Source organism: Peromyscus maniculatus, chromosome 19 (assembly GCF_049852395.1).
Source record: "Peromyscus maniculatus bairdii isolate BWxNUB_F1_BW_parent chromosome 19, HU_Pman_BW_mat_3.1, whole genome shotgun sequence".
NCBI classification, from domain to species: Eukaryota; Metazoa; Chordata; class Mammalia; order Rodentia; family Cricetidae; genus Peromyscus; species Peromyscus maniculatus.
In genome coordinates, this window is record NC_134870.1 from 11,286,390 (window position 1) to 11,314,375 (window position 27,986).

At 40.5% G+C, this 27,986-nt stretch overlaps 1 protein-coding gene across 4 annotated transcripts; it reads left to right on the plus strand.

Moving 5' to 3' along the window:
* The first annotated feature begins 2,913 nt into the window (after positions 1 to 2,913).
* Positions 2,914 to 27,784, plus strand: Rnf138 (ring finger protein 138). 4 transcript variants are annotated; one of them, XM_076554789.1, is made up of 8 exons: positions 2,914 to 3,143; positions 3,593 to 3,787; positions 12,361 to 12,526; positions 13,934 to 14,049; positions 21,390 to 21,446; positions 23,247 to 23,358; positions 25,762 to 25,869; positions 27,597 to 27,784. In XM_076554789.1, exons 2-8 carry the CDS (start codon positions 3,678 to 3,680, stop codon positions 27,663 to 27,665), a joined length of 738 nt encoding a protein of 245 aa, XP_076410904.1. In that variant the 5' UTR covers positions 2,914 to 3,143; positions 3,593 to 3,677; the 3' UTR covers positions 27,666 to 27,784. The 4 variants fall into 4 exon arrangements, with proteins under 4 accessions (XP_076410904.1, XP_076410905.1, XP_076410906.1 ...); XM_076554790.1 differs by having other exon boundaries at positions 2,931 to 3,143; positions 21,396 to 21,446; XM_076554791.1 differs by lacking the exon at positions 25,762 to 25,869 and having other exon boundaries at positions 2,931 to 3,143.
* The last annotated feature ends 202 nt before the right edge of the window (positions 27,785 to 27,986 follow it).

Consider the following 27,986-nt stretch of genomic DNA (forward strand, 5'->3'; position numbering starts at 1 on the left):
AGTCATACATCCTGTATACATATAAATAAATCTTTAAAAAAAAAAGAATGAGCCGGGCGGTGGTGGCGCACGCCTTTAATCCCAGCACTCTGGAGGCAGAGCCAGGCGGATCTCTGAGTTCGAGGCCAGCCTGGGCTACCAAGTGAGTTCCAGGAAAGGCGCAAAGCTACACAGAGAAACCCTGTCTCGAAAAACCAAAAAAAAAAAAAAAAAAAAAAAAAATGACATTAAAGAATATCATATTGTATGTGTGTTTCTTGTACTTTTTTCACTCTATTTATTTACTTATGAAATAACCTTTGCTATTTTATTTATGTGTCTTGCCTGCATATGTATCTGTGTACCACCAGTGTGCTGGTGGTCTCAGAAGCCAGATGTCATTGGGTCCCCTGGAATTGTGGGTACTAGGAATTAAAGCTGAGTCCTCTGTAAGAGCAGCAAGAGTTCTCAACAACTGAGCCATCTCTCCAGCCCCTTACTAACCTTTACTTTTTTTTCCCGTTTGTTTTGTAAGGAAAGAAAAAGAGGCATAGAGTTGGATAGGTGGGAAGGATCTGGGAGGTGACAGGGGAGGGGAAACCACGATTAGAATATGTTGTATAAACTTAAAATAAAAACAGAATGTCATTTAGATAATATATTTCCTAAGGTGATCAGAATGAGTGGAATGAGTTAAAATACACTATCAAACAGTGACACTGGGTATCTGAAAACCATTGATGGGACTTTGAGAAGCTAGCACAAGCCTCCTATCATGTTCTTTCCCCTCCCAGGAAATCTCAAGCTAATATTAGCTTTCCTGCTCTGCTTCCACTTCCACTGTTATGGAGCAAAAGGAACAAGAATGCAAGCACTTACAGCCTGGTAGAAGGAATTCGCTATTCTAGAACCCCACCCTCCCACCTCTATGGTTTTCTTTTTTTCCCCCCCAGACAGGGTCTTGTTATGCAGGCCAGGTTGACCTTGAACTCTCCATCCTCTTCCTTCAGTCTCTCACATGCTGATTAGGACCTCCTCCTCCTTGCTTTCTCATGCACATTGAGGCTCCTGGAGGTTTTCCAAGAATCTGTAGATTCTAATCCTTCCATTTCCTACCTACCTCCATAATCACTGTTAATGTAAAATGTAATACTTCATCAAAGCATGCTTTGTTCCTCCAGTTACTCTTTGAACCATCATTTTGATAACTATCAGAGTGAAATTAGTTGACAATAAGAGCCGTGGCATCTGCAAAAATACCTAACAGTGCTACTAGAAATATACATTTTGAAACCTTAGTTGGGTTTTATTTGCAATTTGTGAAATCCACAGAACCCCATTCCATAAAGTAGAGCAGTGTTGTTGTGAGTAGAGGAGTCTGGCAGCATAGACAGAAGCGGATTGAGGAGAGCAGGATTAGAACAAGCAGGATTCCAGTCTGTTGGGGTAGTTTCCCTGTGAAGGTCACAGAATGGGAGACTTTCCTAGATCGGCTAAAACTCGATTATATGAGAATGTGACTATTTCTTACTTTCTATCCTGATTTTTACCAAGGACAGATAACTTGGTTTCAAGTTTGATGGCACAGGACTTTGGCTGACTCCATGTTAGTCTAGCCTGGTATGTGTGATACCGATGCTCTGTCCAGACCTGTGTCCTACCAATGTTTCTTCTTTACAGTGACAAGGACCATGAAAGTCATGAACTTCAGGAGAGACCCAACTAGTGTCTTTTTCATTTGTTTTGTTTCTTCTTCTTTCTTCGAGACAGGGTTTTTCCTGGTAGCCTTGGCTGTCAGGAACTTACTCTGTAGCCCAGGCTGGCCTCTAACTTGGAGATCTGCCTGCCTCTGCCTCCCAAGTGCTGGGATTACAGGCGTGCTCCACCTCTGCCTGGTTAGTCTTTTTTTTTTTTTAATATTTTTTTCTTTGCAATTTTATTTTTCTTTTCTGAATGTTTTGTCTGCATGGATACCCATGTACCTCCATGTTCAGTGTGCAAGGAGGCCAGAAGATGAATTCAGATTTTTAGAACTGGAGTTGCAGATGGCTGTGAGCTGCCCTGTGGGTGCTGAGAACTGAATCTGTGTCCTCTGGAAGAGCAGCTAGTGTTCATAACCACTGAGCCATCTCCCTGGCCCCCAAACTAGTGTCTTAAATGACATCTATTTATAATTAACTTAGACTGTGTTTAAGGATTTTAACAAAGGATGGCATTGGAATTTTTCTCTAAGGTTTACTGAAGGTTCTCATATACTCTGGATTTTCCTTACCTTCTCTTTCCCACATAGTTGGGTTCCTGTATTATGTGGCTTTATCTAGGAATTAAGGGTCCATTCAAGAAAACACACTTATTTCCCAAGTGAGACAAAAATAACGAATTAGTGACTTAGATGGAATGCATAGGTACATGCTCATTCTTCAAATCTATCATTCTCACCTTCCTTAATCGAAAAATCTGTCAATGCCTGAAATGTACAAATCTGTCATTTTGCTTAAATTCAAAGTTCCAACTCCACAGCAGCCTTTGAATCTGAGATCCTCCTACCCCAGTCTCCCCAATTACAGATGTCTAACCAGATTGTGATTACTTGTTCCATAGCACACCTCTTCCCAAATCCAAATTTGGCCGGGATTAATAATGAAAATCAGATCCTTTGTATTAGGAATATTTGGAAACCGTGTCTTAAGAAACCAAAAAAGGAGAGAGAAAAAGGAAAAAAATAAAGAAAAAGGAAGGAAAGAAAGAAGGAAAGGAAAAAAAAAAGGAAGAAAATTCCCAGGAAAGGCAGAAGGAGGGCAGGCAACGGAATCCACACTGCGGGGCGGCTGAGACTACGGGGTGAAGAGGGCCGCCCATTGCTTTCGTCACAATCCGCCGCCGCGCCGCGCCGCCCCCGGTTGCCATGGGTGCCGGGGAGGCCACCACGCCCCCGCCCCGCGGTGGGCGGTGACCCGCGGCCGGGCGGCGAGCCCCGCAATGCCCAGGGACCGCGGCTCCGGGGGAGGGGGCTTGACAGTGCTCCACGAGCCTCACTGGGGTCCAGTCCCATGAGGCCTGCGCGCCGCGGGACTGAAGCCAGAGGACGGCGGAGGGCCACCGCTCGGCCGGCCCTCGGCGACGGGGAAGGCGCATGAGGCCCAGCGCGGCTCCGGGGATCTGAGGTGAGGCCGGGCGAGCCTGGGCGGCGTTGCCAGAGCGGCGGGCCGGGGAGGGCGGAGCGGAGGGGGGGGGAGCCTGGGGCGGGAGGAGTGACGGGGGCGAGCGGCGGCCGAGCGCGGAACCTCCGCGGAGCCGCGGCGCCTGGCCCACCCCCCTCCCCCGACCCCCCCGGGGGCGGGGCCGCGGCGCTATGGCGGCCGGGAGGGGCGGGGCGGGGCCTCGGCGCGCGCCGGCGATAGAAGCCGCGGGCGCAGCCAATGACAGCCGCCCCCTCCCCTGCGCCTGCCGCCAAGCCCCGCCCCCGCGCCGTGGGCCGGCGGAGAATGGGCGGGGCCTGCTCGTGCTGCTGCCTTGTCTCGGTGTTCCGCCCCGCCCCCGAGCCCCGCCCCCTTCCTGGCGCCGGCCGCTTCCTGAGAGAGCCGCTTCCTGACACGATTCCCTCCCCCCTCAGGGCTCTCTCGGGGCGTCGGGCTCCGGGCCGCCACCGCCACCTGGGCCCCTGCCGGCGCCGGCGCCGTTCCCGCCCACCCCTCGCCATGTCCGAGGAGCTCTCGGCGGCCACGTCCTACACGGAAGATGATTTCTACTGCCCTGTCTGCCAGGAGGTGCTCAAGACGCCGGTGCGCACCGCGGCCTGTCAGCACGTGTGAGTAGACGCCCCTTCGCTCGCGCCCGGCCCCGGCCCCCGCCGCCGCCGCAGCCCGGCGTCCCCTCCGCCCGGCCTCGGCCCCGCCGCCGCCTGCTTTCTGCTCCACCCCCCCCCACCCCCGCTCGGGGGTCGGTCGGTGCTCGGGCCCTCTCGGGGGGGGGGGGCGTCCCTGGCCCTCCTTGCCGGGCCGGAGCGCGGGGCGGGGGCGGGGGGGGGTCGCAGAGAACGTGGAGCCTTTTTGTTTCCTAGCAACCCTTGTGGAGGCCCGGGCGTTGAGTGCTCGGGCCCCGCCGCGGGGTCGGTCGTGTAGGGCCCGCCGTGGTGGTTACAGGGGCTCCCCTTGGGGTGTTAGACCCTGGTCTGTGCGAGGACACCCCCCCCCACACACACACACAGCCCGCGACCCCTCCTTCACCCCCGTCCTTGTGCCGATTTGGAAACTCGGGGCTCAAACGGTGTCAGATGAGGAGCCTAGCTAGCGCCCTTCTCTCCCCACGCGAGGTCCGAAGGGGCGGCGGGGGGTTTCCTGGGCTGCAGGGTTTCCTGGGCCGCAGGGTTTCCTGGGCTTGCAGGAGGAGGTGGCTCCCTTTGTGCGTTCCTCCTGTGCACTGTGCCTGGCTGAGGTGCTTACTCCAGGGATGAGGTAGGACACAAAGGCACGGGGCAGGGTGGCCTTGAGGTAGGTTGCTTGCCATGGTTACGGGAAGCAACTTGAATCCTTTCCCAGACAGCCAGTGCCAGTCGGGGCTGGAGACAGACCTTAATAAAGCACGTGACAGGCCTGGGTGATGACCGGAGTCCACGAGGAACGTTATTTATTTACTTAACTTGCTTGCTTATTTATATATTTATTTTGAGGCACGGGCTCCTGTTGCTCTGGCCAGTCTGGAACTCACAGCGATCTCCCTGCCCCAGGGATTAAAGGCTTGCGCCAACACGCCGGGCTCCCTGAGGAACTTTTTAAAGTAAAGATAACCAGTTTCTAGGCTCCGTTCCAAACTTAGACATGGGTTTCTGGCAGGTGGGGCGTGAAAAAGTTCGGTGCTTCCAAGCAGCTGCAAAGAATTGAACAAGTCTCTAGATTAAGTTTTTCCTTCCACCCTTGTTTTTAATGATGGGACTTAGAATTTTCAAGGCATAGGTGAGGTGATGCTTGGCAGGCGCAGACAGAAGGATTTTGAGTTTGAGACTAGCCTGGCCGTGTAGTGACTTCCAGGCCACCCTAGACTACACACCAAGCAAGACTTGTCGCAAAAACACAACCACGCAACAGTAACAACAATCCAGCAATCCCGTCTAAGAAAAGGAATAATGGTGGTGGATAGAACTTTGGTTTCTTGATCACAAGTCTAGCTACAGATGACTTTTTTGTTAACTTTTTTTGACAATGATAATCCTTTTTTATTAAAAAAATATTTCACACTGGGCAGTGGTGGCGCACGTCTTTAACCCTAGCACCCGGGAGGCAGAGCCAGGTGGATCTTTGTGACTAAGGCCAGCCTGGTCTACAGAGTGAGATCCAAGACAGGCAGCAAAACTAGACAGAAACCCTGTCTCAAAAAATATATATATATAATATATTTTCACACAATATAGTCTCATCATGATTTCCCCTCCCCCAACTCCTCTCATATCTTCTCCATCTACTGTCCTTTATCTCAATCTTTAGCAAACCAAGAAAATGCCCAAACAAGCCAAACTAACAAAATGAAAAACACATAACAAAAGGGACAAAAATGCCCAAAAAAAGCAATATGATTCAAAAAGTACAGAAATATCATTGAGTTGGAGAGGATGGGGAACAAAGGGAATACTCCTCCACTGTTGGTGGGAATGCAAACTTGTGCAACCACTGTGGAAATCAGTATGGCGGTTTCTCAAAAAATTAGGAATCGAACTACCTCAAGACCCAGCCATACCACTCTTAGGCATATACCCAAGGAATGCTCAATCATACCACAAACATACATGCTCTACTATGTTCATAGCAGCACTATTTATAATAGCCAGAACCTGGAAACAACCTAGATGCCCATCAACTGAAGAATGGATTAAGAAAATGTGGTACACATTTGGAGTACTACTCAGCAGAGAAAAACAATGAGCGCATGAAATTTGCAGGCAAATGGATGGAACTAGAAAAAATCATCCTGAGTGAGGTAACCCAATCCCAGAAGGACAAACATGGTATGTACTCACTCACAAGTGGATTCTAGATATAAAGCAAAGAACAATCAGACTGCAACCCACAGAACCAGGGAGGCTATATATATAGCAGGGGGGACCCTAGGATGACTGGGGCTTATAAGTTTTGGTTTTACTCAATTACTGGGCAAGCCTCAGTGAAACATTTCACTATTAAGTTAAGAATTTATACTGTATCAAGCTGATAATAGAAAAATAAGTAAATTAAAAAAAAAAAAAGACTGAGCAAGCCATGAGGAGGCAGCCAGTAATTAGCACCCCTCCATGGCCTCTGCATCAGCTCCTGCCCTCAGTCTCTGCCCTGCTTGAGTTCCTGTCCTGACTTCCTTCAGTGATAGAAGTGTAAGCCAAATAAACCCCCCCCCCAAAAGAAATAACATGGAACTTTTGTGTTGGCCAACTCTTCACTGTTCTTCATCTTCACTAATCCTATTCTGTGGCAGTCATGTGAGTTGGCGTTTAGTGATGAACTAGGGAAGTTATTTTTGCTCGTCAAGAAAGATTAATGAGCTGAGTGGTGGTGGCTAATGCCTTTAATCCCAGTACTCAGGGAGGCAAATCTCAGTTGAGGACAGCCAGGGCTACACAGAGAAACCCTGTCTCAAAAAACCAGAAAAACAAACAGAAAAAGGGGGATGAAAGAAAGATTAATGAGGACTGGAGAGATGGCGCTGAGGTTAAGAACAATTACTGTTCTACCACAGGACCAGAGTTCAGTTCCTACCATCCACATCAGGTAGACAACTATTAACTCTAGTTGCAAGGGATCCAGCATCTCTGGCCTCTGCAAGGCGTTTGCACTCACGTGCACATGTCCTCCTGCAGACACACACACACACTCGATTTAAAATAATTAAGTTCTTTATAAAGCAAGATTAATGACAGCCTGACACTTTTCTTTGGTGTAGATGAGGTGAGAGGACGCTACGGTAGCTGTTGTGTGTGTACTTCATAGATCTTTTATGTACAGAATCATTTCAGATACTCTGGGGTCACTGACCTCAGACCCCATTGTAAATTTCAGCTCCTCAAAATTCTGTGCACAAAATTCCAGTGTATTTCACATGTGGTATATTTAAAATGGACTATAATTTAGCTTGACCTCAAGTGATGATTTTTTTTTTTTTTCTTTTTTTTTTTTTAAGTTCTGACTTTCTTCAGATTAACTTACTGGACAAGAACAGAATAGCTCTCTACCAGCACTTTCTCTATAGTTGCTTTGTACTTCTTGCTGAACAGTGTATTTAAAAAAGGAAGAGGGGGGAAATTTTTTATATAGATGAAAAGGTAGGTAATGATGGAGCAGGGTCTAGATTGACAGGACTGAATGGGGTGAAGGAATTTTTTTTTCTTTTTTTTAATTTATTTATTTATTATGTATACAGCATATATGATTGCAGGCCAGAAGAGTGCACCAGCTCTATTAGAGATGGTTGTGAGCCACCATGTGGTTGCTGGGAATTGAATTCAGGACCTCTGGAAAGGCAGTTAGTGCTTTTAACCGCTGAGCCATCTCTCCAGCCCGGATTTTTTTTTTTTTTTTAATAACTAGAATTATTTTAAAGTATTTACTACATCATTATCTCTCTTTTTCTTTTCTTTCTTTCTTTCTTTCTTTCTTTCTTTCTTTCTTTCTTTCTTTTTTTTTTTTTGGTTTTTCGAGACAGGGTTTCTCTGCGTAGCTTTGCTCCTTTCCTGGAACACACTCTGTAGCCCAGGCTAGCTTCGAACTCACAGAGATCTGCCTGTCTCTGCCTCCCTAGTGCTGGAATTAAAGGCATGCACCACTACCACCCGGCACATCATTATCTCTTTTTTACAAAAGACAGAATTGTGCCCATAAACAAGTTTATATTTTGCTGTAAAATCGGGTTGTATTTTTGAAGTGAGGCTTAGGATTGAGCTCAGTGCCTTAATGGATGGATACAGTCTAGTCTATCAAACTAACAGAAGGAAAAGAGTACCAAATTACTTTATGATTCATAGAGAGGGATGAGGTTAATGATTTGGATCACTGGGGATCTTGTAGATATTAAAAATAGGTTTTCATGGCCATTTCAGTGGCAGAAAAGGAGCAAAATCATTACAAATGTCCCTTTAATCTCCATTTATTTCTCCAAATAGAAGTTGTCTAATGCTTTCTTTTTGGCATAAGGAGTACTCAGTGTACTTTCTCTGGTAACTGTTAATAATCTAGTAGAGAAAACCTATAAATGTTACTGATATTTATAAGATTTTAGGTAGAAAATTTTATGTTAGCAACAAGAAGCAAGTATCTAAATCAGTTTGGGAATATAAATATAAGTGACTGATTTTCTCGATGAAGTTACCAGTGATAGTTTGTATTTGGGGCATGGTGGGTATACCGTGTATAGATTTACTAGAAGATGGCTATCCTCAGACAGAGTTTGGAGCCAAAGAATATGTGTAATAGCTGTACTTTACATATATTGGCAGAAATTTACTGGGTGAGCCATATATGTTTTCCTAGAAACCAGAGACCTATTTTAGCAGGGGAACAGCATGGTGTGGTTTCACTTTTAGAAAGTTTATTTAAGTGTCAAATTTTAGGTTGGCAGTTGACACTAGTAATGTTGGTGACACATTGATATGTCAGGAAAGAGAATGATGAGAAAGAACCTTAAACTAAGGTAATAGTGGTAATGCAGAGAAGAGACCCCTGACATTTTAAGGATATTGTGTAAGATTTAATGACAGCATGTCCAGTAGTTAAATGTATATACTGTACATAGATCTGGAATAAAGGGAGCTAAAGCTGCCTTTGTGTGTATGTTCACCGGGGAACATATATATGTAACAAAGCAAGAAGAGCAGAGGTCCTAGATAGACCCAAGTTTTGAAGAATACTTATGTAACTTCAGTAGAGAGAGCTGTATTCTAAGGAGTAGTAGTAGATAGGATAGGAAGAAATCCAGGCAAGACATAAACTGAAAGAATTAAAAACAAAAAGCAAAGCAGTAACAAAAAAAAAAAAAAAACCAAACCACAACACTGTTAGATACCTTAGAATAGTCCGATATAATGTTTAAAAATAAATAAATAAAAACAAAGTAAGGGCTGATGGTATTAGTGTTAAAATGCTTGCCTAGCATGCACAAGGGTCTGGGTTTAATCCCCAGCACTGAAAAACAAAACAAAGTTGGCTTGGGTGGTACAGGCCTGCAAAAGCATCTGGGAAGACTAAGAAAGGACAATTGCAATTTCAAGGTTAGGCTATGCAACTAAGTGAAACTGTCTCAAAACACCAAAACGAACTGGGGGGACCTGGGACCTAGCCCATTGTTAGCCCATTTATCTAGCCTATGTGAGGTCCGGTGCTTCCCCTGCCCCCCAGCTGAACCAGTCATAGTGGCACATCTATAAAATCAGCACTTGGGAGGTGAGATAAGGTAGGAGAATTGCCAGGAATTTAAAACCAGCATGGGCTACATAGCAATACTGTTCCTCAAAAGGAAAAAAAAAGTGTGTGTGAGGCAAATGTCCAGAAAAACATTTCAGGAGAAAATAGAGTGGCTATTGATAAGCTTATTTCTCCTAGTTTACTGTGTAATCTTAAAAATCTTTTATTTTGTTCATTTTAATTTTTGTTGCTGTGATAAAATACTTTGACAAAAAACAACTTAAGGAAGAAAGGGTTTATTTGATTTACAATTGCAGTCTGTTCCTTTGGAGACATCAAGACAGGAATTTAAAGCACCACATCCCATCCAGAACAGGGATACAATAAAACCTTGCTTGCTACTTAGACAGCCTTCTCTTAAACAGTTCAGGGCTGAAAACCAGGTAAGGCTGCTGTCTGAAATGGTCTGGGTCTTCATATACATCAGTAGCTATGAAAACAGTCCTAAAATACACCCACAGATTCAGCCAACCTAATCTAGACAATACCTCAATTGACTTTTCTTCCCAGGTGATTCTGGGTTGTGTCAACTTGACACTTAAAGCCAATCATCGTAGTTTCTGTCTCTTTTTTAAAATGTCAAAGAATATTTGTACAGTGTTAGAAGTAAGCTCGAATCTAAATGAAAATTTACATGTAACAACATATCTGGGAAACACTAGTTTTCTTCCTTTGAGACTTATCTTATATAGATAGCCCAGGCTGGCCTTGAACTCCTTTATAGTTAAGACTGGCTTTGAACTCTGATTTTCCTGTTTCTACTTTTCACGTCCTGAGATGATAGGCATGTGCCAAGATATGAGGCTTATTTCTGGCTTTTGAGATGAAGTTTCATGATACAGCTCTAACTAATTGGGAACTCACTATGAATTTTTTAAAATTATTTGTTGACAGTCTCATACATATAATGTATTTTGTTCATTTTTGTCTTCAATTACCCTCTCATTTCCTTCTAACTTCTCTGAACCTCTTCCCAACAAATCCCCCTTCTATATTTTAATGTCTTTGTTTGTTTGTTTGTTTGTTTTTTCGAGACAGGGTTTCTCTGTAGCTTTGGAGCCTGTCCCGGAACTCACTCTGTAGACCAGGCTGGCCTTGAACTCACAGAGATCCGCCTGGCTCTCTGCCTCCTAAGTGCTGGCATTAAAGGTGTGTGCCACCACTACCTGGCTTATTTTCATGTCTTAAGATCCACCCCCCACTCCCCTACCCCCAACCCCAGACAGAATTTCTCTGTGTAGCTGGTAGCTGTTGTGGAACTTGGCCTGGAACTCCGAGATCCACCTGCCTCTGCCTCCTTCCTGAGTGCTGGGATTAAAAGAATGCACCACCCACCTTCCAGCTTCTTAAGATTTTTAAACTATAAAGTGGCAAAAACTGTACTGTTTACTTAACAGATCAATTTAATTTTTTTTTTCCGAGATAGGGTTTCTCTGTGTAGTTTTGGTCAGATCGGTTTAATTTTAAGACCTGAAGATTAATTGATTGCTCATTTCCCCTCCTTAGTTATTTTGGGGAGCTGTGTATTTTGGCATTTGCTTGTAGTCCCAGCATTAAGGAGACTGAGGCAGGAGAGTTGCTGTGAGTTTGAGCCATACCAGAGCTACCTTGTCTCAAGGGAGAAAAAAAAGGCCAGGCCAGGCATGGTGTATACATGCCTATGATCCTTGTACTTGGAGGCAGGAGGATCAGGAGTTCAAGGCCAACGTAATGTGAAGAATTTGAGGTCACTCTAGCTACATGAAACTTTTTGTTTATCATTGTTTTGCCTATATGTCTGTGCACCATTTGCATGCAGTACCTGTGAAGGTCAGAATAGGGCATCAGATTCCCTGGGACTGGGGTTACAGGCAGTTGTGAGCAGCCATGTGGTGATGGGAATTGAACCTAGGTCTTCTGAAAGAACAACAGGTGCTCCTAACTGCTGAGCCATCTCTCCAGCCCCAAGATTCTCTATTAAAAATAAGTTATTTGGGGTAATTATTTTGATTATATAAATTTGCTTGCCAGGTATTTAACTTACACTAAAAGCACAGTGGGTAAAAATGTGTTTTTTTTTCTCTCCCAGTCTGTTGATCGTTGGCATCTGGGGGTAACAAACAGGAATTTGTAGTAATATGGTAATGTACTATTCTAAAATTACAGGCTTCTTTGATATGTGAAAAAGAAAGTATGACAGGAAGAGAAGGAAGGTGCACACCAAAAATTACTAAACTTTTTTTTAAAATCAGTTTCTGTGTAGCAAATTTATCTAGTTTAATATAAAGGGGGATAATAAACAAGTTTATATCTGAAGAGGCATGTTTGTGGTATAGAAGGAAAAACAGAAAAATTGGAAATAAAAGGTATTTATTTACCGGAATATAGGGTGTGTGGTTTTTTTTTTTTTTTTTTTTTTTTTTTTTTTTGTTGTTGTTGTTGTTGTTTGTTTGAATTGGTCTTTTTATGTTCTGGATGTCCTGGAACTTGAGACATGGAGACCGGTTGTCCTTGAGCTCAAAGAGATCCTTCTGTTTCATCTTCCTGACTTGCTGGGATTAAATGCCTGTGCTGCCACGCCTGTCTTTGTTTTATAGTTTTTAGACACAAATGTAGCTGGGTGTGGTGGCACATACCTATAATTCCCATCATTCAGGAAGTTAAAGTAGGATTGCTTCCTTAGAGTCTATAAACTTCAGCTTCAGAGTGAGACCCTTTCTCAAAAAAAAAAAAAAAAAAAAAAAAGTTGTAAAATGGACTTGAATGTAGTTTTATTTTGTTACCATCTAATCCAGTTATTAATCTTAATGTCTGAGAAATACATACATAACTTTCAAAACTGGGCTGTGCATACATTTGAATAGCCTGACTACATAGTATATGTACATATCCATAATCACTTGTTTAAAAGAAATAAAGTAATTTTTTCTGTAATTAACTAACATGTAACAAATGTTTGGTTTAGTTTCTGTAGAAAATGTTTCCTGACTGCAATGAGAGAAAGTGGAATACATTGTCCCCTATGTCGTGGAAGTGTGACTAGAAGAGAAAGAGCATGTCCAGAACGGGCCTTAGATCTTGAAAATGTCATGAGGAAGTTTTCTGGTAGCTGCAGATGCTGTTCAAAAAAGGTAGAGTTATATTATGACAGTGTTTTAATTTCCTGGTGAACATGATTTTGAAAAGAAAGACATTTCCAAGCAATATGGTGTGCACCTATAATCCTTGCTCTCAGGGGTCTGAACTAGGAGGGCTGCAAGTTCACAGCTAGCTTGGGCTACAGATTGAGATAGCCTCAAAAACAAAATAAACAAGATGTTATTTAGAGTGAGTTATGTAGAAAAGATCAGAAGCTTTGTGTATCAGAAGCCTTAGAGATTTTTCATCTTTAAGATTAAAAGTTTAGGGGCTGGAGAGATGGCTCAGCAGTTAAGAGCACTGGCTGTTCTTCCAGAGGTCCTGAGTTCAATTCCCAGCAACCACATGGTGGCTCACAACCATCTGTAATGAAATCTTCTGGCCTGCAAGCATACGTGTAGACAGAACACTGTATACATAACAAATACATAAATCTTAAAAAAAAAGATTAAAAGTTTATTTTCTCAATAAGCTCATAGTCTGTCAAATGTTAATAAGTTAGCCAAATAGATTTATATACTAAAGAAACCTGTAGGTGCCCACTTAGGTATTTAAGAAATCATGAAATATCTCACAGAAGACTGGTTTAAGCTTTAATTTTAAGCACATGGGATAGTCAGGTATTGATAAACAAATAACATTCTCTAATCATTCTACTTGAAGAAGGCTGAACTGGTGAGAAGTGGTTAGGCTTTGAGTATAGCCTTGTGTCTGTAGCGCGTTTATTCAAGTCAGATCTGCTTTCCATCTCTGAAGAAGATGGTGAACTGAAAATACACTTGGGGGATTCTGGCCTTGTTTCTCAGTGAGAAACCAAAAAAAATGTTCCCAATATGAACACAGGAAACATCATTTCTTACCTGCTTTTTTCTCTTATCGGGTTGTAATAGTCAAATGCCCAGCAGTATGAGGCAGCCTCTTAGAATTCTTTCTTTTGTATTTGGTTTTCTGGGCTAGGGTGTCAGGTAGCCCAAGTGGGCCTTGAACTCATAATATAACTGAAGATGACCTTGAACAACTGATTCTTTGTTTCCTCTTCCCAAATGCTGAGATACAAGGATGCACCTCTGTGCCTGGCTTTTTCTATTGGTGTTACTATATTTATTTGTTAGTTTATTTATTTATTTGAGGCAGGGTCTCCCTATGTAGCCCTGGCTGATCTGAAACTCACTGTGTAGACCAGATTGGCCTCAGCCTCTAAATAAGAGATCTGTTTCCCAAGTACTGGGGTTAAAGGTATGTGTGACCCTGCCTGACACTAACTTACCTTTATAAAGAAACTTTTGCTTAAATGAAATATTTAGTTATCTATTTTTATCTTTTTTCCTCTTATTGACAGTATCTCAAATTTTGTGTATTGTGTTCTAAATTAAAAATCGTATTTAACCAATAATTTACAGATTAAATTCTATCGCATGAGACATCATTACAAATCTTGTAAGAAGTATCAGGATGAATATGGTGTGTCTTCTGTCATTCCAAACTTTAAGATTTCTCAAGATTCAGTAAGGAACAGGTAAGCAACATTTATTCTAAAAACAAAATTTTAATAATTGAAATGGAAATTGCTTGGGGAATTTTGATATGTATATGTTTAACAAATTACACTAAGTATCTTAACTAGAATTTGCCTTCAAAATTTATTTGATATTTGTATCTAGGAGACCAACTTTATCATATGCCTAAGCTTATGTTACTTAAAATCATTTTGGGAAAATCTTTCTTTGAATAAAAATTATACCTGGGAGTTAAAGACTCAATTAATTTTCAGATGAAATAATTTAAATATTTGGCAAAATCATTTTCAATAATGTATTTCAATACTGGAGTTTTTTGAAGTTTTTATTCTGATAGTGCTTAGATATACTATTACTACTACTACTTTTCTGTTTTACTATTATTTTGAGACTGGGTATAGTGTATTTAAAGCTGGTTTTGAACTTACTATATAGCCCATGATGGCTTTGGACTCCTCCTGAGTCTCCTGGGCACTGGGTACTTGTGTAGTCCCAAACCTCATACCACATACATAGCTTCAAAAAAAGTTGTTTTTTTTTTTATTATTGTTTTGTTGCGTCATTTAAAAACATTTATTACATTTCTGTGTGTGTGTGTGTGTGTGTGTGTGTGTGTGTGTGTGTGTGTGTGTGTGTGTGTGTGTGTATTTGGAGGTCAGGACAGCTTAGAGGAGTCAGTTTTCTTTTTCCATATGGATCCTGGTGATTGAATTCAGGTCATCAGGTGTTTATTTTTTTACTTTTGAATAGTTTTTTTCTTTCTCGAGAATCTCTGCTTCTGCTGGGATTAAAAGCATGCACTACCACTTCTGGTGGCCATCAGCCTTAGTAACAAGTGCTTGTACCTGCTAATCCATTTATCTCCTCAGCCCTTCTGTGAGCTCCTTTAACTAATTTGAAATAGAGGTACTTTGGTAATTTGTTTTGTTATTCTCCATCTACCCAGGTACAATTGAGTAAGTAATGGAAGCTCAGTAAATACTGTTCAAGTAAATAATAATGATTAGATGTATACCTGGTTACCCGCTAACCCAGGTCATGAAATAGAGCAGTTACCAGAACAGTTTTCCTGTGAGCTGTGTCGGTTTGAACTCCATATACCTATAACTACTGTTCTTTCAGTTCTTTAATTTTTATCATCCCCACATGTATCCCTAAATGTTTTGTTTCATTTAGAAAATTAATGACAAGCTTGTGTTCAATAGTGTAAAGAAATGCAATTTCTTCAGTCTTACAATAGCTTGTGGAAATCAATATGCTTAGTCAAATAAATAAAATTTTAATTTCAGTGCTTGATACATGTTGTTAATATTCGTACTTTAACCACCTTTAAGCACTCTGGTTGTTCATATAGTTGTAATATTTCTTTTGGCTGTTTTACTGACTACTTAGTTGAAACTTCTGGTAAGTTCTTTAGTAATGTTTTCATTGCTCTGCAGAACTCAACCCAGGTTCTCAAATTACTGTCAGTAGATAAAATTGTCATTTTCATTTAGTGATTTTTTTTTTTAAAATAAATCCATGTGGATTCTTTCCTCCCTCTGCTTTGCTTACTATACTTCTGCTATATTAAAAGTACATATCTGTTTATTGCCCAATTAATTTTTTGTTTTGTTTTTTGAGACAAAGTTTCTCTGTGTAGCCCTGGCTGTCCTGGAACTTACTCTGTAGACCAGGCTGGTCTTGCACATAGAGATCCACCTACCTCTGCTTCCTGAGTGCTCGGATTAAAGGTGTGCACCACCACCTCCTGGCCAGTTAATTTTTCTTAATATGGAGTAATGTTTTGTTACCTTTTTTCAACACTGTATCCCAAGTACTCAGCGAAGTTCTTAGAGTGTATTACATGTACTGTCACTTTATTGGGCTGTTTTGTTTTTGTTTTATTTTGGCTTTTTGAGAATTGGTTTCACTGTGTAGCCCTGGCTGGCATGGATCTTGATATGTAGACTATTCCTGACCTCAAACTTTGTGATGCCTCTGCTGCCTGAGTACTGGAATTACAGGTATACACCACCCACCATACTCTGTACTGCTTGTTAAATGACAACTCCCTACCCTATCCCTAGGACACAGACCTTGCTCATTTGGTTCCTTAGATTCATTTGGTCGGACGATGTTAAGTCCTAATAACAATATTCCTTATCTGTGTTCTTTCTTTGCTGTTGTTACTTCTCTAACTCAGTCCCTTTCATTTTTCTGAATGGTATTAGTGTTCAGTTGGTAGTTCCCTAATCTGCCTGATGGCATTTCAATCTGTTCAGTTATGTGTAGACCTGTGTGTCTCTGTGTGTGTATGTACATGTGAGTGCAGGTGCCTGCAGAGACCAGAAGAGGATGTCATATCCCCCGGGAATTAGAGTTATAGGTGGTTATGAGCCAGTTGATGTAATAAGCCAAACTCAGGTCCTCTGCAAGTACATTTTTGTTTGTTTGTTTTTAATTGACAGTTAACTACTGCACCATCTCTCCAGTCCTGCCAGTATATTTTCTTTAGTGTTTAAGAAAAATGGATGTCATCTCCAAACTCTAATGACTGCCTGATAGCACAAAGTCCTATTCCTGCCCCCCCCCCCCCCAAGGCAGGGTTTCTCTGTGTAGTTTTGCAGCCTTTCCTGGATCTCGCTCTGTGGACCAGGCTGGTCTCAAACTCACAGAGATCTGCCTGGCTCTGCTTCCCAAGTGCTGGGATTAAAGGCATGTGCCACCACCGCCTGGCTCAGACTCCTTTCTTATTTGATCATTTTCTTTTTAGTGTTTGTCTTTGCTGTGTAATTCTACATATCATTGTATTATATACGTTAAACAGCCATGTTGAATTTTAACATATCCTTGCTACCTTGTGTGTGTGTGCGGGTGCTATACATGTTAATGTATATGCATATGTGTTCTTGTTGAACAGTATCAGATATCTGCAGTTGCTCTCCACCTTAGTTTTGAAGATAGTCTTTCACTGAACCTGGTGCTCACTGATGTCCCGAGGGGCTAGGGATCATTTGTCTCTGCTGTCCCAACACTAGCTTACAGGAGTGCCTTATTGTATGGTTGATATATTGTGCACCCCAGTAAACTTATCTAGGGGTCAGAGAACAGAACAGCCATAATGTTAAACATAGAGGTTAGGCAGTGATAGCACACGCCTTTAATCCTAGCATTCCAGAGGCAGAGATCGGTCTGGATCTCTGTGAGTTCAAAGCCACCCTGGAAACAGCCAGGCATGGTGACTTGTGCCTTTAATCCCAGGAAGTGATGGCAGAAAGCAGAAAGGTAGATAAGGCATGAAAACCAGGAACTAGAGCCTGCTTAAGCTTTTAGGCTTTACAGCAGCAGTTCATTCGGATACAAGGACACAGAGGCTTCCAGTCTGAGGAAACAGGATCAGCTGAGGAATTGGCAAGGTGAGGTGGCTGTGGCTTGTTGTGCGTCTCTGATCTTCCAGTGTTGACCCCAGTACCTGGCTCCAGGTTTGTTTTTATGTCTTTTTATGTGAGTGCTGTCCTCCTGTCATCAAATGGGTGCAGGGGAGGTAAACTCGTATGCTATGCTTATGCAGTAAGTACTTTAACCACTGCGGCATCTTCCCAGATCCAACATTGCTATTTTGGAAGATATTTAATTTACTTAACAGGGAAGGCTTAGCTGGGTATGATGGCACTCACCTGTGATCCAGTATTCAGAAGACTAAAGCAAGAAAATTTCCATGATTTCAAAGCTTATCAAAGCTACATGATAAGTTCAAGGCCAAACTGGAGTATGTCATAAAATCTTGCTTTGTACTAAAAATAAATGGATGAGTACAATAAAAACTATAGAGATAGACCTGGTGGCACAGGGCTGTAATCCCAGCTACTTAGGAGGCTGAGGAGGAGAATCACAAATTCAAGGCCTGCTAAGTGGGGTTGAAAGTTAATGTGTTAGTGTAGGTGAGATTAAGTTGAATAATGTCTTGTGTGGTGTTAGTTCATACCTTCACCCCCATCCTTTACAAGTGGTACTGCTTTTCCCTAGCACTCTAACCTATACCTTGCCAGCTTAGCTGGTAGACTATTTATTCATGTATGTATGTATGTATGTATTTAGGTTTTTCGAGACAGGGTTACAGGGTTTCTTTGTGTAGTCCTGGCTGTCCTGGAACTTGCTTTGTAGACCAGGCTGGCCCTGAACTCAGAACAGAGATCTACCTTCCTCTGATTCCTGAGTGCTGAGACTAAAGGCATGCGTCACCACAACTGGTAAAATTTTAATGATTTACTTTTATTTTATGTGATTGGTGCTTTGCCTGCGTGTATGTCTGTGTGGGGTGTCAGATTCCCTGGAACTGGAGTTCCAGGTCGGTGTGAGCTGCCGTGTGGGTGCTGTTACTGTTTTGTTCTCTCTCTCCCTCTCTCTCTCCCTCTCCCTCTCCCTCCCTCCCTCCCTCTCTCTCTCCCCCTTCTCCCTTCTCCCCTCTCTCTGTCTCTCTGTCTCTCTCTCTCTCTCTCTCTCTGTGTGTGTGTGTGTGTGTGTGTGTGTGTGTGTGTGTGTGTGTGTGTGCTGGAGGTAAGAGGACAGCTTTCAGAAAATGGTTCTCTGTTGCCATCTTGTGGGACCGGAGGATCAAACTTAGGTTTCAGACCTGTGTGGAAAGCTGCTCTGACCCCTGAATCATTTTACTGGCTTTTCCTTTTTTTATTTAAACTGTTAGCTGTCCTGTTGAATCTTTGCTAACCTTTAGAATTTCTTCCTGTTAGTAGAACTATAGTTTATACTCCAATTAGAACCTTTAAACTTGATTGTATTTATTTACTGCTAAATCTTATATAGAATCTAGTATTATTTATATATCCTATGCAATGTTGTAATTACCATAGAAGGCATCATCAATTTTCAATATGGACATGGGCAGAATTACGTTTTTTTGTTATTAGGCTTGTTTGTTTTGTGGTGCTTTGGGATCAGACTCAGGGACCCAGGGCTTTTCATATTATAGATAAGCACTAAACCATGAGTTGCATGCATCCTTAGACCTTAATTTTTTGTGTGTGTGTGGGGGAGGCAGGGTTTGAGACAGGATCTTGCCGTGTGACTACTAGGTAGTTTTGAGTAGGCTTTGAACTGATGAGCTGACTTCTGAATACTAGGATTATAGGTGTCATGATGCCTGGCAAGAGAAATGTTTTCCTTGGGGGGGGGGCACTTCTTGCACTTTGGGATGTATTTTGATTCCTAGTACCCACATCAGGCGGGTCACAACCATCCGTAACTCCAGCTCCAGGTGGAACTGATGTCTCTGGCCTCTGAGGTCACCTGCATTCTCATACACAGACACACTCATATAATGAAAAATAATACAAGTCTCTAAAAGAAAAAAAGTGTTTCTCCATGGTAAAAGTAGGCTAGTGAGCTGGAAAAGAAGCCCCAAAGCCTGCAAGTACTTGGAGTTTTTTTGTTGTTGTTTTGGTTTTTCTTTTCTTTTCTTTTTTTCTTTCTTTCTTTCTTTCTTTTTTTTTTTTTTTTTTTTTTTTTGATTTTTCGAGACAGGGTTTCTCTGTGTAGCTTTGCGCCTTTCCTGGAACTCACTTGGTAGCCCAGGCTGGGCTTGAACTCACAGAGATCCGCCTGGCTCTGCCTCCCGAGTGCTGGGATTAAAGGCATGCGCCACCACTGCCTGGTGTACTTGTTTTTATAACATTGACAACATGGATGAAATTCTGTGGCATGTTAGTTATAGTTCCTGTGTGGAATGCTCCTTCTTCTAATATTCCATATAACACTGACTTTTCTGGCATAGGGTACAGCTAAATATGTCAGGATAGTCTATGTATTAGAGAAGTGTACTAATGAAGCCTAGTTTCTTTTTGGGGAATAAATTATAATCATTAAAAAAGTTCAAATATTTTGCCAGGCAGTGGTGGCGCACACCTTTAATCCCAGCACTCGGGAGAGAGAGCCAGGCGGATCTCTGTGATTTTGAGGCCAGCCTGGGCTATAGAGCGAGATCCAGGACAGGCACCAAAACTACACAGAGAAACCCTGTCTTTGAAGAAAAAAAAAAAAAAAAAGTCAAGTATTTTGTGAAACCTCTTTCACTTTGGAAGCCACAGTTTTCTACCATGTCCTAGCTACCTGACAAAGGTTCACAAATCTTTTAGTTCACCCAAGGGTTTAAGAATTTAACAAGGAGCACTGGAGAGATGGCTTAGTAGTTAGTAGAGCATTGACTGTGCTTCCATAAGACCTGGGTTCGAATGTCAGCCTCTGCTTGGAGGCTTACCACCATCTGTAACTTCAGATACAGGGGATCCTACACCTTTTCCTGGCCTTTGCAAGCACTTTATGCATGTACTGCATAGACTTACATGCAGGCAAAACATCCTGTGTGTTAAAAAATGAGCAAGGGCCAAATGTGATAGCACATGCCTATAATGCCAGAGGAAGAAGCAGGAGAATGGGAAGCCAGCGTGGCGTAATTTCTAGACTCTGTCCTCGCCCTCACTTCACCATCATCCCCAAAAGAACATCACTGGTTGAGGAAAAAGATTTTATGTAATTAAAATTTTGTGTTCTTTACTTTACACTTGTACCTGAATATTGTAAAAGGTTTTATTTTTGTTTTGAGATATCATCTTACTTTGCCTGGAATTTTCTTTGTAGTCCGGGATGCCCAAAACTCAGAGATGCACCTGTTTCTGTCTCTGCCTTTCATATACTAGGATTAAAGATATATGTCACCATGCCTGGCTGGGTTTTTTTGTTTGTTTTTTTAGACAAGAGTTAAGTAGTCCAGGCTGGCCTCAGACCTATTATTCCTCCTGCCTCAGCCTTCTAAGTGGTGACATTGTAAGTGTATACCACTATGCCCTGCTGTAATCATCTAAGACATAAATACATGAGTGGATAAGAACTTAAACAGTCTTTCTTGATTTTTGAAAGCGATGTCATGAATATCATGAATATTTTGTATTAAAGATTACTTGAGCCGAGTGGTGGTAGCACGTGGGCCTTTAATCCCAGCACTTGGGAGGCAGAGGCAGGTGGATCTCTGTGAATTGGAGGCCAACTTGGTCTTCAGGGTGAGTTCTAGGACAGCCAGGGCTACACAGAGAAACCCTGTCTCAGCAAAAACCAAAAAACTACTTGAAGTTCACACTTTTTTTTTTAATGTGGATTGAGTGTTTTTCCTGCATGTGTACCAGATGTGTGCCTGGTGCCTATGAAGACCAAAAGTATTAACTGCTGAGCCATCTCTCCAGCCCCTAAAGTTCAGTCTGGTCATCTTCATTAAACAGTTCACATTAATGAAGCTGTGATGTGTTTTATTATTTGGGGCATTAACTCTTTCCCCCCTGTGCTTCTTAAGTAACAGGAGTGAAACATCTACATCTGATAATACAGAAACTTACCAAGAGAATACAAGGTAAATTTTTAAAAATTCTACTTTGGTAAATAATATTGTTGAATAATATAGAAGGTCTTTATTATTTGTGGTGGTAAGAATTTAACTCAGGGATTTAGCATACTAGGCATTCACTATACCATTGAGCTATAATCCTGAATCCTCATAATAGATTTTTCTTTTCTCTGAGACAGAGTTTTGTTGTAAAGCTTAGGCTGGCCCTAAATTCATGGTCTTCTTGCCTAAGCCTTCAGAGTGCTTGGAGTTTAACAGGCATGTAGATAATAACGTTAAATAGATTAGTTAGTAGATTTTTAGTATTTTTTTTTTTTTTTGGTTTTTCAAGACAAGTATTTTTTTTATTGTGTGATTTTGTGTGTGTGTTGTGTATGTGCTCATGTGCATGCCACATTACACATAGAGTGGTCTAGAGGATAGCTTGCAGGAGTTGGTTCTTTTCACCGTAAGAGTCCTGAGGACTTTACTCGGGTTTCAGGTTGGGTGGCAAGTGCCCCTTAGCTGCTGAGCCATCTTTCCAGCCCAGTTACTGTATTTTTAAAATAAACATTTATTCAGTTAAATCACTAACTATAGTCCTGGGAGTTAATGCTTCAGAAATAAACAGTGCTTAAATAGTTGTTGCTTTCAGGATCATCATGTAAGAACTAATCTATTTTCCTGGTCAGATTTCTTCCATGCATGATTCAGGCAAAGATGTCAATATTGAACTTGGTGACATTCAGAAGTGTTAAAGCCCAATGATGTTTGATTCTTAGATTGCTTTGAATTACTTTATCTTAGGGTTTCTATTGCTGTGGTAAAACACCATGACCAGTGCAACTTACAGAAGATAGAGTTTATTTGGGGTTTATTTTTTAGAAGATTAGAGTCCATATTGGTGATATGAGGCCTGGTGATTGGCAACTGGAGCCAGATACATCTTGATACACAAGGAGGAAGCAGAAAGCACACTGGAAATGGTGTCAGTTTTTTGAAACCTTAAAGTCTGCCCAATGACACACTTCCATCAAGGCCATACTTGCTAATCCTTTCCAAACAGTTCTAACAAATGGGAATGAAATATTCAAACACAAACCTTTGGGAGTCATTGTTATTCAAACCACTACATGTTTCAGTCTTTGCCTTTTTGCTTTTTCTGTGAATTTTGTGTTAGATTCTTAATCTGGGGTAGATTAAAGTTAGAATTTGATGGAAATCCTTCTTTCACTAACTGTGTTGTTTATTTTGTGAGCCTTGGAAGGGTAATGAAGCACATGCTGCAGTACAGTCAGACAACTACTTGTGCCTTCTTCACTTGTTGAACCATTTCACTGGTCCATAGAATCTGTGTTAAGTTTTCAGTTCCTACAGAGGAGCTTTCTAAAATGTGGTAAACCGTAAGACAGTTAGAAACTTGAAGGGATACACAGTGACTTCTGGTACCATGTGAATGATTACAATTACATTTGGACTTAACTTCTTAACCATTGTCCTATATTTTGTTTGTAATTGTTTTTTTGGAGATGGGTTTCATAAGGTAGATGAGGCTGATCTTGAACTCATGACCTCGCTACTTTAGCCTTCTGAGTACTATCATACTTAGCTTTTCCCCCCTGGAGAACAAATGAACTGAAAGGATAAACACTAGTACTATATAAACTGAGACTGTAAGAGAAATTCTATTCCGAATCAATTGTTGAATAATCTCATAACTATGACTTAAAACATAATAATTAATTCACAACAGTGCATCAAAAAATAGCTCATTTTTTATGTTGATGGTTTTGAATTTCAGTATGTCTCATTTGAATTGCCTTGTAGTTCTTCTGGGCATCCCACCTTTAAGTGTCCCTTATGTCAAGAGTCAAATTTCACCAGACAGCGTTTGTTGGATCACTGTAATAGTAACCATCTATTTCAGATAGTTCCTGTGGTGAGTACATATATTCAAAAGAATCTTTTGTTTAAAGCATGTGGTTCCATGAATCTCACTTTATGTATAGAAAAGGGAAGTTTCTTATTTAAATTTGGATTTAAAAGTTTTAATAAATGATTGACTGTGATGCAAAAAAATGAGATATTTAAATTTTTATTGCCTCATGTAAAGAAAGATAGTTACTGTCAGGTAATGTAGACTACTCTAGTAAAGAATAAAATGTGAACTAGGGAGTCATTTTTGTGTAGGGGCAGAGCCTAATTCTGTTGAGTCCTTTCAGTTTATTCTGGATGCAGAGGACTGGATCCAGTCACATGAATCTGCTATAGAAGACAATACTTATAAGAATAAAACTGAGCTAGGTATGGTGGTGAATGCTTTTACTCCTAGCTCTGGAGAACAGTTCTAGGCTGACCAGAGCCATACAGTGAGACCTTGTCTCAAAAGCCAAAGGGTAAAACCAGTAGATATTTTTAATTCTATCATTGAAGAATTTATATGAATGTGTAAAAGCAAGAAGGAAAAAAGTCATGCTATATTTATTTTTATTTTGATGCATACTTGTATTTTTTGATGTTGTTTTTAGGGGGAAATTTATGTAGATTACAGGATCCCAACATTATGTTAATGGTCCCAAAAGAACTCATTTTGAGCATACATTTCATAGATAAGTGAATTTATTAAGCTGGAAGATATCTTTCATCCTCCTGCCCTGTACTGGGGCTTCAACTGGAGCTCGACACTTGCTCCACAAGAATCCTACCTTTAAAATATATCTCCAGCCTTTTAAATTTTTTCTAATAAAATTTTATGATGGGGGGGGTCTCACTTAGTTGCCCAGGCAGACCTTGCATTTGTGTTCTTTCCGCCTCAACTTCAGGAAGATCTGGTTCTATATATTTCTCTACATAAATAGGAGAACGTTGTTGATTGATTTTTATTACCTTATATAAAGGAAGATGATATCATGAGGTAGTGTGGACAGTTTACAATAGGATTAGGGACGACAGGGTTGAGCTACTACAACCAGCTTCTTCAAAAATAAGGAGTAAAATTTATTAATAACATTTACAGCCAGTCTTTAGATATTTTAGCAAATATAGTAGAAAAATATTTTTTAAAAAATGCCTGAGTAACTATTGAGGATTCCTTTCAATTCCTGCAACCATTCATTAAAAGGGAAGGGGTTAAATAAGCAAATACAGTACCCAAGAGGTATGTGGGTTGAATTATTTGATTTGTATTCTTTTCTGCATAATACTCTATGCACTGTCAGCTTTGGTTAGAATCCAGTTACTTCTTTTTGTGTCATTTTAAAAAATGTACTTCATTAAAACTTTGAGGATACAGTTTAAACTTTATGATTCACTCCATTTTCATTTTACATGTAAGTGAAATCAAGCTAATATTTCTATAATGGTTATTAATTAGATCAGGTGAGACTATATGTTACACATGTTGTAGGTAGTTAATGGAAACTGTCATTACATTGACATTAGTGTAGGCTGCATGTGCTGTTTCTGTTTAAATAGTTCTATAACTAGAGATTTAATTAATAGAATATCCATGGTCTCTCTTACTATAATAGTGTCATTTATCTAAGGTAATCTGCTTGGGAAATGATCTAGTCATGGGATTTGGCTCTTAGAAATGGATTTTAAGAGCTGCACATGGTGACACATGTCTCTAGTCCCAGGACTTGGGAGCCTTAGACAGAAGAATCACAAGTTCAAGGCAGCCTGGGCTACATAGTGAGACCCTGTCTCAATCTCTTTATACTGTCCAGTGCTTTTTGTGTTCAGGCAAACCTTAGAGAGACTATAGGTTTGAGTACAGATCACAGTATTAAAGCAAATATTGATGTGAGGGCTGAATGTGCTGGTTCACGCCTTTAATCCCAGCACTTGGGAGGCAGAGGCAGGAGGATCTCAGTGAGCCTTGTCTACATAGCAAGCTCCAGAATAGCCAGGACTACATTAGAGAGACCCTGTCTCAAAAAAACAAAAAATAAAATAAAAAATTGATGTGAATTGAGCTACACCTTTTATTTTTCAGTGCATATAAAAGTTACACTTGACTATACTGTTTTCTGTTAAGTATGCAATTGTATTATGTCTAAAGTATATACATTATCTGAGTTACATGCTTCATTGCTAAAAGTGTTATTCATCATTTGAGCTGTTGGAACAATGGTGCCAAATAGACTTGCTTGACACTGGGTTGGCACAGACTTTCAACTTTTAAAGAAATGTAGTATCTGCAAAATGCAGCAAAGTGACGCACAATGAAGTATACCTGGTGTTTTCAGTAACATGAGCTTGTATTTTAATGCTCTCAATAATTATATGATGTTTCATTATTTTTGTTATTTTTTTATTTAAAACAATCTGTTTCTCATAGACATGTCCTATTTGTGTGTCTCTTCCTTGGGGAGATCCTAGCCAGATTACTAGAAATTTCGTTAGTCATCTAAATCAAAGACATCAGTTTGATTATGGAGAATTTGTGGTAAGTGAGTTCTTCAAGATTAAGAAAGTTAAATTAACTTTTTCAATCTAAATTTGAGTTTTCAGGCAAGTTGTGGAATCAGACTACTTGAATAAAGGGCAAGTTGCTATATTTTTAGTAGTAAAATTGTTAAGCTTCATGAAATTCTGAGAATTGAATTTATTTTTTATACTAGAGAGATAATTACTAGAAAAATAAGCCCCTTAATAGCAAAATGAAAGTTTAAGTAAAAAATTGCCTAGAATTAAGAGAAAATTATACCTGCTTGAAAAGTAAAATTGGTACCAATCACGTGGGAGAATGGGCTTCAAATACAGAGTAAGTTGTTAGCATAGGAGGCCCATTAAGAACACAAACCATAGCCGGGCGGTGGTGGCGCACGCCTTTAATCCCAGCACTCGGGAGGCAGAGCCAGGTGGATCTCTGTGAGTTCGAGGCCAGCCTGGGCTACCAAGTGAGTTCCAGGAAAGGCGCAAAGCTACACAGAGAAACCCTGTCTCGAAAAACCAAAAAAAAAAAAAAAGAACACAAACCAGAGAAACCCATCAAAAACCAGGTTGTCTACTCAGGAAAGGCAACGGAGCCCCTCAGACCAAAATGGCTCCATTTCTATTTTTCATACTCATGATAATTTTAAAAAATGATGTGATAGTTCCACTTTATTAATTATAAAATTGCACTTTATTCAGCTTGTGTGTAGTTAAGATCTTATTTAATACACAATTAATCCCAATAGGTAAAAACAGGCATGCATAATTTTCATTTTTATGGGATTTGCAATTTTAGTCTTATTTCAGAATAATTTAAATGTTTGTAAAATTTACATGTGCTGCTTTAGTGATTTTAGGAAGTAATTGTATATTATTTTTAAATTTCCATTTTAAGAGCAGATACTGTGTCTGGAGGGCTATATTTGGAAGAACAAAATAGGTTTTGTCAACTATTTTTAATCTAATTCTTTGTTTTACCTTGCCATAGAAAACTATTTTAGTTGTCAGGTAGAAGACTTGCTATCTTTTAAAGCTAATCCATGGGGCATAAATTGACAGCAAATAGGGTTGTTAAAGAGAGAGTAGGGTTTCTGTTGTTGGTGTTGTTGCACTGGGTCAAGACTCAGTGCATTCTAAACAGTTGTGTACACCGAGGTACTAAGCCCTAGTCATAGAGTCAGTTATAATTTAAAAATGACTGAGCTACAGTTACTTAGTTTCACGCTGTGGTTAAGAACTGTTAATTCGGCTGTTGATTCAGTTAGTTAACATAATGCTTATCTTTCTTAAATTTAGTTTCTCTTCAAAACTTAGAAATCTTTTTTAGAAATGATACAAATTTATCATACTGCTAGTTTTAATTAACTATAATTTTGGTCAGTGTAAATTTTATCCTCTGCTGAGCAGAGCAGTTATTACTTATTACTAAATAATGATAGCCAAATTTAATTTTTAAAGTTCATGTATTGAAACTTGGTATTTTGCTAATTTTTGAGATGGGGTCCCATTATGTCCATGCTGGTTTCAAACCCCTGGGCTCTAGGTATCCTCCTGCCTCACAGTCCTGAGTGGCTGAGAATATGGCACACACACCATGGTACTTGGCTTAATCTTGCATTTTAAAGCATACTGTACATAAACTCCCTTGTATGCAAATGAATGTGAAGATGTGTAATGCATTAGATAAAATTGAATAGTTGACTATTACCCTGTTAACGTTTTTTTTTCTTTACTTAGAATCTTCAGCTAGATGAGGAAACCCAGTATCAAACTGCTGTAGAAGAATCTTTTCAAGCAAACATCTGATTTGAGTACACATTTCTGCATCCTTGTACCTACAAGTGCCATCTTTAAGGGGAAGACAACATGAAGTCACCGTTTGAATAATTTGCTGTGCATATTAATAAAAATAATAATTCAGTCTACTGTATTAGGTTTTTAATTGAAATTAAAGGTGGACCACCCTAACTCCATTCTCTAGACAGTTACTTTAACAGCATGGAAATGGTTGTATTTTACTTGTGTGGTGAAAAGGGAATTCCTGTTGTCTTTTTCTTCCTTGTGTTACATATTCTGAATGTTTCATTAAGTTGTTTTTGATATTTTGATGCAGTTCCTTCTATTTAC